At 45.6% G+C, this 12,559-nt stretch overlaps 3 protein-coding genes across 3 annotated transcripts, besides 1 other annotated feature; all 3 read right to left on the bottom strand.

The window, feature by feature from the left end:
- Positions 1-2,851: 2,851 nt before the first annotated feature.
- TSTA_114790 (C6 finger domain protein, putative) lies at positions 2,852-4,917 on the bottom strand. The gene is made up of 2 exons (XM_002481619.1): positions 4,561-4,917; positions 2,852-4,507 (listed from the first exon to the last, which is right to left on the bottom strand). The coding sequence occupies exons 1-2, from the start codon at positions 4,690-4,692 to the stop codon at positions 3,065-3,067; spliced, it is 1,575 nt and encodes a 524-aa protein (XP_002481664.1). The 5' UTR covers positions 4,693-4,917; the 3' UTR covers positions 2,852-3,064.
- A 382-nt stretch (positions 4,918-5,299) lies between these two features.
- On the bottom strand, positions 5,300-6,388 carry TSTA_114780 (RTA1 domain protein, putative; the record flags this gene model as incomplete). The annotated part of the gene is made up of 2 exons (XM_002481618.1): positions 5,835-6,388; positions 5,300-5,775 (listed from the first exon to the last, which is right to left on the bottom strand). The coding sequence occupies exons 1-2, from the start codon at positions 6,334-6,336 to the stop codon at positions 5,300-5,302; spliced, it is 978 nt and encodes a 325-aa protein (XP_002481663.1). The 5' UTR covers positions 6,337-6,388.
- Positions 6,389-7,775: 1,387 nt separating this feature from the next.
- TSTA_114770 (sugar transporter, putative) lies at positions 7,776-8,761 on the bottom strand (the record flags this gene model as incomplete). The annotated part of the gene is made up of 2 exons (XM_002481617.1): positions 7,776-7,957; positions 8,002-8,761. 2 exons carry the CDS (start codon positions 8,759-8,761, stop codon positions 7,776-7,778), a joined length of 942 nt encoding a protein of 313 aa, XP_002481662.1.
- A 1,531-nt stretch (positions 8,762-10,292) lies between these two features.
- Positions 10,293-10,874: a mobile genetic element.
- Between the last annotated feature and the right edge of the window lie 1,685 nt (positions 10,875-12,559).

The raw sequence follows: 12,559 nt of genomic DNA, 5'->3' as shown, positions 1-12,559 counted from the left end.
AGGTCTGATTTTGAGGTGATGTCACACTGTATAGGAATAATGACATTAGGATTAAATTATGCACATTCCAGAAGAGTCTAGAGTCAACTACCGAGAATGTATACTCTCTCAGCTCCATTTGCAGCAAATGAATGCACCATTGCACGACCGATACATGTGAAAGGTAGAATGAGTTATTAGTCTGTAACTGAAGAATGAAGACGATTACATGCCTGATGCGCCACCCGTAATAGCTATAGGGCCCTTTACGCTGAATAACTCTGATGCCTTCATTTCGAATTCCACAACATAAGTCTCTCAGAGATACAGTGAAACCTAGGAACAGAGGTAGAGACTCGGAGATAGACTCTTCACTTGAAACTGTAATTATTTCTGATGACAAGTGAATTTATTCCAGCAATTGTCATACTTTACATTTTTTTATGATTAGGCCATCTGCCAAACTGAGGTAATCTGGCTACAAAGTTGTGTACAGCCTATTGAATTTGAAAACTAAATGTCTGAGACAGTTATCTCACATTACAGTAATTACATCCATATACGTATTACGCCTTTTTGTATCATGTACGCCGTACAGATTGCATGTGAGGTGGGGGCATGTGGATGCGCCGGCCCGCCCTTAGCCCTAACTTTCTCACTCTTATTGAGACCCACCATAGTTACTCACAAAGTTTTACTAACGTAATCGGTAAGCGAGTTGGCCACCCGTGTATTCCGTACAAATGATCATTGTTCATCATCTCTATACAGTCGTTTGCACATTCAGAGTAACAACTAAAACTCTCTTCTCTTTCCTCTGAAACAGTGCCAAGGATTGCCTAGTATAGATCTAGCTAGATCCGGAGTAACCCTAACTGGCGTGTTTTTTTCCCTGGGGTATTGTGCATTCACATAATAATATGCCTGTAAAATACATGTATCACTGTCACGGCTTGGGCACATTTCCTTTCTTGCTCTCTTTCATTCCTTTCTTCTAGGCCAACCGTTCAAACATATAAATTACAGTATATTACTGAGGTAAGATTCAAGATGCAGTGCCTTTGGTGGATAAAACCAGCGCAAATCTAACGATTCAGCGGTTTATCACCTTTAAAGGTACTAAAGTCGCATTTTATAACCATATAATATCAGGAACTAGTAAAGTATAGGGGTAATCAACACGTCAAAATTTTGACCATAGCTGTGTTAAGTCAAGGAACTCCTTACAGTAGCCATGCCCTTCCCGGTGAAGGTGAGGTTGGGTCTTGCATTACTTAACCCAGCTTGCGCTAACATGTGGATTCAAAAAATTCATTCAGATCCAGGCTTGGGGCTGTTCATATAGGTATCAGCTTCAGACTGGATCATCTCCATCTCAAGATCACTCCAAGTGGGGCTAGGGGACATGTCATCCTCGCTATATTCGTAATCAGAACCCCAAATCTCACGTCTTCTGGCTCTTTTCAATGCTTGATCAGCCCGCAGGCGGGCCCTTTCCTGTCGCGCCCTGTAATCCTCCGCACGCTGTTCGATTGCTTTCGAGAATAGCCGACATCGTTTACATTCACAAAGACTCCTGCCCCCTTCTACTGCCGCATCACTGAAGCTCCCGCAAGATCGGCAAATCACAAATGATTCTCCTTGTACGATGATAAGACAGCCGCGGGTATATCGGGTAGTACCTTTTGCAGGGTTTATGCCGCAATCCACGCAGAATCGTTTCTCTGCATCGATTGCAGACCTTGCTTTCTTTTTCTTTACCATATTATCCGCGAATTTGGCCCTTGGGCGCAAGCGCAAACAATCTCGACATGTATACAGGTCTTTCTGTATCCCAAAAGCTGAGACCTCCACTTCCAGCATCTCGTGAATACTGAGCTGGGGAATCAATTCATGGAAATACCGGCAAATCTTTCTCAGTCGCATACGGCTAGGCAAATCAAGGCACTGAACAACAAGTTCATGGATTTCCGTGGGGAGGTTAAGGAATGTTGTGGATTCCGCCATCATGGGATATCGAAATGATAGGAAAATCGTATTCAAAGCAATGGAGGGACTGGAGAGCACTAGGTGCACTGTATTATCGTCAGTCCAGAGTATGAGGACAACGAAGAGAATAACACTAGCTAGGTTGCGTAGTTTCAAGAATTTTTAACATAAAGTAAAGAAACTGAAGACAGAATTCACGTCAATCCCCGAGATTGATAGACGACTATAATTTAAGCGGGTCATTTCAAAGTGACCCCGCTCTAGAGTGGGGTAAACCGCATCTGAAGTGGACCACGGCGGTTGGCGAGGGATGAGCCTGTATCATATCGTGGATAAGCTCTCGGTCTAGGAACCTGACTTGATGGTTGCAGCTGCATGAGGATAAGCTACTACCACAGATAGTACGACAGTGCACAAGCCGCGCTACGGATACTGCAACAACCATGTCTCAAAGGTCAATGGTTTTACTACTAATCCGGCAGACTGGTCAGGGCACGTGCTAAGACACAGCCAAATATTCCAGGATTGTATTTTATCGCCATACATGTATTGTAAATAAAAATTTGTATTAAGCGAGACAGGCATTATTTCCGGATAAATATTATTCCCACGCTATTCTATATTTACTATGATGTCTTCTTGGCATTGTTTCAGAGGAAATCGAAGAGAGTTTCAGTTGTTACTCTGAATGTGCAAACTACTGTATCTCGACAAAGTCATATACATACACTACTTTAAGCATTCACAGAGCTGAATATTCGTGTTAAGTAATTAATCAGTAAGTTTGAAAAAATATATAAGTCAGTATTGAGCGGTGTTAGTGAGGGTCCTGTCCTGAACCACCCATATGGTGTCAGCCCATAACATATAGGAATAGCAATAACTGTGACATGGATGAATTTTCTAAGCACCAAAGCATCACATGAGACAGTTACAGCATAGTATCTTGTCCTGATAGCCTAACATCATGACAGATCTTGAAGATAGCGACTTCCGCGCGATCAATAAAAAAGGTCTCAGAATGTTTTTTGAGCAAAGACTAGGTGGGCCTATATGAGACGGCGACCTGAAATCGACCAGTCACCCTTAGATTTCATCACTCTATGATATCAACTGGCCATTCCATTAAGCGGATAAGCTCTTCATCCCCCAGACCATGAATCAAGGTATTGATCTTGTAAATTTCAGCGTCACATGTCTTACCAAGGTACCAAATATCTTCAAAAATAGCTATAGTCGAGTAGAGATGTGCAAGGATCGTCAGGCTCACACCGAACAGCGTGTCGACATTCCCATGCGAGTCCAAGGTCGCGATGAATTCCTCGGGTAGACGATGAGGCCACGCTGAAATGGCTGCATCTTCGAGATCGATCTGGATCTCGAGATCTGATGGTGACTGAGAATTGAGTGGCTTCATCTGTAGAACATAAAGGATTCTCATATAGAGGTCTTCAACCACGCCTATGACTTGTTCGCATGCGCTGAGGGATATCCTACCCCCAGCATATCCACTTTGTTCGGATCGAGGGGTGGCATTTAATAGTAACCCGTCACTGCTTTCTTCAAAGTTCCTAGAATGACGTAGGTCTACGCATATATCTCGTAAATCCGTCAAGGCGCGATTGGCCCCTGTGGCAAACTTCCGAAGCCTCTTTGATTGGATATTTTGGTTGAGCGCCACGCCTGAGCGCAATTCTGTTTCACAAAGCTTCCAATCGTCGTTGGCATTGTTGAAGAAAAGTAGCGACCTGAGGCGGCATCTTCTCAAAGTGGACCAAAATTGACTTAGGATACATGTGACGCCACGAACAAGGTGAAGCCACTGTATCTGGAGCGGGGCTTGTGAAGGAAAGGCAGATGGTGAACCGTGACTGGAATTCTGAAAGGTACCCATTGACGGATTTGGGTCTTTGATTCCAAGGGATGCAAACGCAAAACCTACTACCAACATGGACCCCGCCAGCAAGGCTTCTGCATTGGGCTCAGCGGGGGCGCAAAGTGCTTCCTGCAGCCCGGCGAGTCCTAGTTGATGATGTTCCATGATTGAATGAAGCCGAGGGCTCCAGGAGATGGAAGGATCAGAAAATGTTTGAATATTTCCGTCATGGCCATCCCTAGTGGTCAGAATGTCTATGCCAGCCAGGGCCAAGACAAGGTGCATCAGGAAATCATTGGCTGCAGCCAAATCGAGAATACCACGCTCCCAGGCCACCATCTTGATCTTGTGAAGAGTCATCTTTTTTGAGGTGTGCAAGATGAAGTGTTGAAGTAGATTGAGATCACTCATGTTCAGACTGGACTCTCGTTGGATGCTGACATTTTGCGGGTCCTCCGGAGCTGTCAAATTGAAATTCAACGGGCAAAAATGTACTTCCTGGGTATCATTGCGTGCCTGAAAATGAATACTCTCGGATGATGGCCTCTCGCGAGAGCCGGGCCGCTGTCTTCGTCTCTGGCCACGTGTGTCTCCTGGGCTGGGGTAAACGCAGTCATCACCCCGAATTAAACATGCACCACAAACGGGCCGTACCTCATCACACTGGGGTTATCAGTAATACTGACCGAGGTCATATGTCAAGAATCGATATGTACCTTGACGCGACGCAGCTTGCACGTGTAACAGCCATTGCGGGACTTGGTGTGACTGATGCGTTGCTTAGGACGAAAGTGCGACTTCGCTGCGTTCCGAGATCCTTCCTGCCCTGGCATTGTGTGTAGCGGCATTAACTTTGGCTTTGTCTACTAAGGAGCTCACGTAAACCGAAGAAAGCTGATCCTAATGGCCCAACAGATGCACTAAGCGATGGGGTAGGTAGTGGACATAACTTCAGATGTGAACGTGGGAAGAAAAGTTCAGGGTCGAAAGGTGACTAAAAGCGCGGAAACCCCTATCGTACTTCACCGCCCAATGCCCGCTACCACTCAATGCACAATTTTGGCGATTTGCCATGTAAACTATTTTGAAGCTTACAACGTCATATAAATAGAAAATATTATAGATTTTTGGCGAGTACTAATTAAGCTATTGCAAAAAGAATGAGCTACATTTTACCTAGCGAAAACCCTCAGGGAGCCGAATCTGCCGTCCCCTACGGTTCATAGCAACAATGGGCTCAATATCCGGCTCGGTATCATTACGTACTAAACTTTGAATGAAGACCTCTGCTTATCAAAGAAATATGCCCCATATTGTTTTTGCTAAATCACTAAACCAAAGAAAAGAAAATTGATGGATGTGGTTTAGGCAATGTTGCGAAATCCAGATACGACCACCAAATGCCATGCATCGGTAACAGAATGAGTCTAACAGTACAAAATTGAAGCTTAGTTTTTATGCTCCAGATGACTTTAATCTCTGTTGTCCACTGCTCTCCTCATCTGTAGACATAAGCCGCAGCGCGCTCTCCCGCTTGCCGTCATCACGACCGAGATATGATCCAGGGTAGACGACTGCCAACACAGCTCCAGTCAAAGACATGAGACAAGCGTCGAAAATATACAAGAGATATTCTCTCTTCATAATAAAGCCATCATTGCCCTCAACAAATTCTACCACGCGGAAGATCGACCGCACCAGAATGAGGGAACAGGCAGCGTAGAGCGCCCACATTACAGATTCCCAGTTCTTGCTGCGCCCCGATAAAGGCGAAATATTTCGCGACTTTCTTCTCTTCACGCGCCAGTGGAACACCGCTGATACGACGACGAAGAAGCCGAAGAAAAGGAGCTGAATAGCAAGACCACCAATGACGATATTTGCGCCAGTGTTCATAGCTGAAACCGTTCCAGCGGCCATATAACCACCCCCTAATAAAAATTAGAATCGAAAAATAGGATTGCTAAGAGGCTGGAAAGCTTGCGCTTACCTCCACATTGAAGGAGGAATGAGATCACGTCTCCGACCACAAATATTCTCGTGAGGAATCGGACGGGTACGATGGAGAGTTGTTGAGAGTTTAGGGTACCAATGACTCTACCCAGAGTCATGTAAATGGAAGCGGCGAACAGGGGCGGTGCGACCAGAATCAGCATGGTCTGTACAATATATGGACCGAGAGCTGTGGTGTTAAAGTGCGAGAAAATGCGAGCAATATAACCAGCACACTCAACTGTTACGTTGAAGATAGCCTTGTTAATCATCCTGGTGAATTTGAATTCTTTCCAACTCGAGGGGGGGAGGGAGTTCTCACAAAGTAGGCCGATAATAAAGGGAATGAAGGAATAAGCGCGGCATCGCCATAGTCGAATACAGTGAAAAATTGTGATTAATAGGAAGACCGCTGCAAATATGGATGCCGCCGTGATCGAGGGCGTATAGCGGTAGAGTGCGAAGTTGATGGTTCCATCGCTGCTCGCGATAGAACTCATGGTAGGCGGGTTGACAAATGAGTAGAAGTCGATGAGGATGGAAAGACTAAAACTGGAGAACAGAGAAAGTAAGCTGACTTTATATCGAATGATCCTGTCTGGACTCATTCTGAATATAGACCCCTTTAATCTCTTGTGGATCACGTAGCTCGGATCCAGACTGTGGTGTGAAAACGAGAATGCGAGAATGCGAGAATGGAGATACGAGAATACGAGAATACGAGAATACAGGTGGAGCTAATCGACAACTTGTGAATTTCAGATCTTTAGGGTGGCAATGGGTATCTCTATTTTCCATCAGAGACCCATGGCTCTGTTTGGACTTAACCCTGGTTGAAGAAGGTTCACAAATTACCATATATTCGGATCCTCGCTACACGAGGATTCGCCGCCCAAACGATACTGCCCACCCAAAAGATATCAAATCTATCAGATCGATTGCAACCGATCCAGTACTCGGAATCAAATCCAAACAATCTGTACCAAAAATCACCGTTTAACCCGAAACTCCGTTCCTACAGAGTCTCTTCAACCTCCTTCCACCTCGGCCACAATTTATCCAGCACTTTTAAATCATCACCCTTTTCGATTCGCTTCATACTCAACCTGGCTAGAATCTACGATCCCAGCCATTTTGAGAGATTTACGAGAACCTGTTTCCTCACGGGTCCAGCGGATATTGCCCGCGTAGGTGGAATTGGCAATACGACGCGAGTATTCATCAGCAATATAGGCGAATCCTTGCGCAGCTTTCGCAAGCTTTCTGAACAATGCACGAGACGGCGGTACTGTCGCTCTGTGACTTGTAGTAAGGCTAGTGCGCGCTTGCTCTACTCCGTATGCTCCGCCGAAACACCCGTTTTGTACATGCAATACCACTTGTTCAGGAAAACCGGAAGTATATATTCATCATGCATGAACATTTTCGTAAATAGAAGACCGAAGACTAGAAGCACATTCAAGAAGCGTAATTTGACTTTATCTGATTGTAGTCATGGCCAGTATGTTTTATTCCAGCATGTAACTATCGTACAGTGTGGTGATGGTCATCAATAGTGGATTAAAGCGAATCTCTCTGTTCATCGTGTGATTTCTACAAAATCTGCTCGCTCAACAGGGAGCGGATTGATCTGTCTCTAAGTAGCTGGCCGATATTGCTTTGGGATTGCTGGAATGACTCTGTATGAATGAATGACCATGAACTATCCCACTGACAATACACCACATTTAGGTCCAAATGCTATCTCTAGATGTATTATTCCACCCTGGAATAAATCACAGAGTTTTTGACAAGGCCACTGGATATCAATCATTACTTGAGCTCCTGATGGATATGTTCAACCTTCCCGTCGCTTTCTCCTGCCTCCACCTTCCCGCTGGCTTTGGCATCTGGCCCGTCGAAGATATATGCAATATCCTCTGGTGTCGGATCCTTTGTCTCAGGAAACATCAAATACACCAATGAATTCCACAACAACCCAAACCACAAAGATGATGTAGAAGAGCCACTCAAGATTCTCGAGGCCGATCGGCACGGCGAAAGTCGACAGTATCATGAAGTAGAACTGCACGAAGTAAAAGAAGGACAGAACCTTGGTGCGCAGGTGGAAGGGCAGGATATCTGGGACATAGAGGCCGAGCTTTCCATTGAAACCGAAATTTTACGCCGGCGAGAACAGATAGAGGAAGACAACGACAGTGTAGGCAGAGAGGCCTTGTTTGTATGGTCCTTGGCGAATATGGCACTTCCGGCCATGATGCAGATGTCGATCACCCACATGGCGCACAGAGAGCGGAGGAAGAGAGTCCGACGTCCTAGCTTGGCAGGCAGAGTCGCAAAGTACACAGCATTGGCCCAGGAGAGCATCTGAGATGTCGCGTTGATGAGCGCCTGCTGCAGATCGGAGGTCAAGCCGACCAAGTTCAGAATTGGAGACAGGTAGTAGGGCACGAAGGCGTTTCCAAACATTTGTGAGCTGATCGCCACCCAAACCATGATGAACAGCCGTCTGTGATTGCCTGACCCGGTCACAAGCTCACGTAAGAATGAGGAAATGGTAAATTCTGCGGCGGAGTGCTCTGCGCCGAGAGCACTTTGAATCTCGACATATCCAAACTGCATGGCCGTATCGTCTTCGTCACCTTCTCCGTGATACTTGGCCAGAACCGCCAATACTTCCTCATTACGTCCCTTGCTGATGAGCCAACGCGGAGATTCCTGCAGGGCAGACGGGATCCTCCATGACGCCGTACCATCGATGCGGAAGGTTCCAAACGTGCACCAGGCAGCCACGATGGAGCCCACGGAGTAGAATGTATCAAGGTCTTCTCTCTTGTAGGTGAATTCTCCGATGCGGAGGATTCCAGCAAATGCCACCTGGCAAGTAGTTGCGAAGTTCAGGTCATCTATGAGATCTGCAGTCATTTCTGAGAGCTGTGATGGAAGTGTAGCTAGGCTAGATGATAGTTTTGTAATGGCCTCACGTAAAATAGGCTTTCTAACCTATACTTTGGTTGTTGGGGTGAGCCTTCTCGCGCCGTCAATAAGGCGCTGGAAGTGTTTGTTATTAAAGAGCTTATCGTTGAGGAAATTATCAATATGATAGACTCGGAGAGGAGCTAAATCTGACAACACAGTATCTAGTTTGATTGTTTTTTTGGTTAGAATTACTAAGGAGTTGGGAGGTTATCTATGAGATTAATGATTGTTTTGACGCTGCCATGCTGGTAAGTTTTGTAGCGCGTAGTTCTTGAGGGCTCGATATAGAGTTCTCTGTCCTGCACGACGTCCACGGCACTCAAAGAGCACATGCCTAACTGTCTCGTGAGGCTCCTTACAGGCCTGACACTTAGGCAATTCCCGTCGGCCTATCCAGTGTAGATAGGTGCTGATTGGGGCATGCTCTATCTTTAATTGGTAGTTATGCTGGACAGAGAGATAGATAGAGCGTGTATTAGTGCTGAGCCCATTCCAGAGTAATTTTAAATAGTCTATACTAAGTTAATGAGCTTGCGAAGAGAACCACGCGGGCAGTTTAGGGTTAAAAATACGGAGAGGTCCTACTGTCAGATAACCGGGATATCCGGCGATGTAGAAGATAGGCTATTTGATCAGGTCATCCAGTCACCTCAAGTTACCTACACTTCAGCAAATAAGGAGTCATCTTCTTATCAGGGGTCAATATAGCCCTCAAAGTTTACCCCTCATGATAGCTCACAAAAGACCCCGCCAAAAGTGTCTATAAAGGACCCGGCATTGAACATGATGTATCAGACAGAGAGAGAGAACTCAATACATACAATCTTGCTAGTCACTTTTTCTTTGATCCTAGTAAAACACTCTTCAGGATTGGTCTGGAATAAACCGACTAATCCGACACCTACCAGTGGGGACAAATGTTAGCAATTTCTTGGAAATTATTACGAAAGATCTGCTAATGCGTTTTCCTAGAAGAGAGCTAATATGGCATAATTTAGATGTCTCTCGCCGCGGCTAGGATAAGTAGACTCTTCAATAGTGCATTGGATGGGCTATAAAGAAAGCCTTTGCTTAGTCCTATATGTACTGTAGAGCTATCCATATGGATAATAATAGTGTGGTGAAGCCAATGGTGGCTAAAGAGTAGGAAATCTTGTAGAATGGCGTCTACTTCTATAGTATTGATATACACATGTGTGTCTTGAGCAAGGGCCAGTGAGGTAGCATTGCATGATTAAAGCTAGTGGCAATGGGCTAGCCAGCAGTCTAATGTAGACTTTGATGAGAAAAAGAAGAGTCCCTGGCCTATAGTAGAGGCATCTATATAGAGATGTGTGATGTTGCAGCGGCAGGGGTCAATTAGGAGTACATCATTGAAGAGAGACAGGAGTCCCTCTACCATTCCAGATCGTTACGTACCTCATAAGGGATACGGCGCCGCGTGCGACTCCCACGTGGGAAAGGCAACCTAAAAGGTGTATAGAGATCGTAGCCTTGTTCTTCTGAGCTGGACCACTCTTGAACAGAAGGCTAGTAAGCCTGTGAGGCTTTCTATTTACTTGAGAGAAACACTTGTTGCATTAAGAGCAGCTGGGGCGTCCAATATGGCGCGGCATAGCTTCTCTTGTAGCAGACGAGCTTCCATCAAGATGGAGTCTATTTGAATTCCTAGCACTGTAATGTAAGTCCCTTGCTCGTCCTTTTTTATATTGCGAGGAATATCCAGGTAGTTAGTTATCATATGGTAGACTTTGTTAAAGGCATCTATAGGATTGGATATTGAGGGATAATATATGATAGCAATAAAGTCATCTAAATAATAGTTGATGTAAAATGCGGGAAGGAGGCACTGAAGTATCCAGTGGAGAGCCTCTGCAAAGAGATTAAAGAGAAATAGAGCTGTTGCTAGTCCAAAAGGGAGGCAACATTCAACATAGGTGGAGTTATTCTACTGAAAGGCTAAAAAATACTGGCTGTCTTAGGCATCAGGAACTATCCGGAAGGCATCCTTGATGTCCTGTTTGATAATTGTGCAGCCAGATCCTGCCCTTATGATCTGGTTATATATAATCGATCTTCACATATTTAATAGCAGACCAGCTATCTGGTATGCCTTGATTAATACCACGCCCAGGGGGCCAGGATAAATCATAGATATGGCGCCATCCCCCATCGTGCTTAGAGATAAGGCCTAGTGGCGAAATAAAGGAAGGTTTGGAGGTAAATCTAACCTAATGGAGATTGAGGTCTTCTGCTAGCTTCTCCGTGATAATGCTGGGTTCGCATATGTAGTGATTGGGGGAGTGATAAGAGTGTATCTTGCCTCTATAGCTAATCTAGACGCCGTAGGTTAGGATACCGGCTAAATTTGATCCTAGATCACCGGGGTAATAATGAAGGAGGTTACGCCATCTCTATGGATGAAGAGGCGAAGGTGAAGGGTATAATTTTGATAGTTCTGTGTTGAAAATAGGGTACTGGATAATTGTATTGGGCCTCGCTGGTTGGCCATAAGGTATTTCTGTCCGCGGTAGAAAGTAAGGGGTTGTCCTAGGGTTTTCCCTTTTCACCACCTGAATTGCTTGCTACTTTCTCTTGCGGCAAGTTGAGGCACCATAATCGGTTAACCTACACACAGTACATTCATGACATCTCTTGCAGCCTTCCCAGAGGCATCCTGTTATATTGAACTTTTCACAAACCTCTATATCATTATTTAAGGATCTGGCAGACTTGGCATTGCGCGGTCGGGCTGCTGACCGGTTCTGTGACGACTTAGCTGGTAGTGTAAGGTTGTAGCGGAGATACTTCTCGCGAAACTAAGATGTAACCAGGTAGCTATCCATTGATAGCTCTCCCTTATCCGGTATATATTGGTGGAAATTGAGAGCCGGCGGAAGTACTGCTTCTGACCAATGATAGGTCTGGGCAAAGTCTAGAATCTGCATCATAAACATGAGCAGGTTGGCGACAGCCTTAGGGTACTTGACACCAAAAGATATCCTATAACTGCCGCGTAGGTGAGGAAACAGCTAATCCATATTTGAGGGTTAGGACCCCAGTCTTCAAAGCGACGAAGCAGCCTTTTTGAAGCCTACGGTGCCGCCTGACTCGGTCATTTTGAAGACCCGATCCTCTTGATCCGTATCGATTACTGACTTCTCTTTGAAGCGAATGAGTTTGGTCGCCTTCAATTTCCTTTCGAAGACGCGCGTAAGGAGGGCGGCGGAGACACCCGGAAACATATCGATGAGTGATTTTACCAGGGGTAGCTCACGGTTTCCTTCTTGATTATTCTCGTCATTTCGCTGGTCCAAGTGAGTTCGCCTCTAGCAGAGATCGACCTCATTTTCATCCAATTCCAGACGTCTAGCCCTGTCCCTTTGTATTTGTGCTAGCCAACCGGCGCGGTCAGTCGTACTCATGGTTTCCCAGATATGGGCTGGAGGCCATACGGAGTCCTGGGGAAGCGGCGTGGAGGTGCTAGGCTGGCTGGAGGATGTCATCGTGGAGGTAAGGAGGAAATATCGAGAAGGATAAAAAACAAGTCTTGACTGCGTGAGAGATGACAAGCAACTTGCGGAGGCGAGCGGCTGACTCTCATGAGGCAGTTGTCAGGAGGAAGAACCCCGCAGTACGCAGCACGTGTGGGTGAAGACTAGTCGCAGTATGGTCGTCACGTGAGGCAACCCCAATAAAACAATCTCATTTAATATCCTCGAATTTTATTAGATTAGGCGTTGT

Source organism: Talaromyces stipitatus, genomic scaffold (assembly GCF_000003125.1).
Source record: "Talaromyces stipitatus ATCC 10500 scf_1105507295555 genomic scaffold, whole genome shotgun sequence".
Taxonomy (NCBI): Eukaryota; Fungi; Ascomycota; class Eurotiomycetes; order Eurotiales; family Trichocomaceae; genus Talaromyces; species Talaromyces stipitatus.
The sequence above is the reverse complement of the archived record's forward strand: the minus strand, read 5'-3'. Positions and strand labels throughout refer to the sequence as shown.

What these genes read in the sequence shown, in the direction of transcription:
- TSTA_114790 (XM_002481619.1), bottom strand. Translation starts at nt 4,692, where the DNA reads ATGCCGCTACACACAATGCCAGGGCAGGAAGGATCTCGGAACGCAGCG. An exon ending in GCAAGCTGCGTCGCGTCAAG is followed by an intron (nt 4,508 to 4,560) that starts GTACATATCGAT and finishes TGATAACCCCAG; the next exon opens with TGTGATGAGGTACGGCCCGT.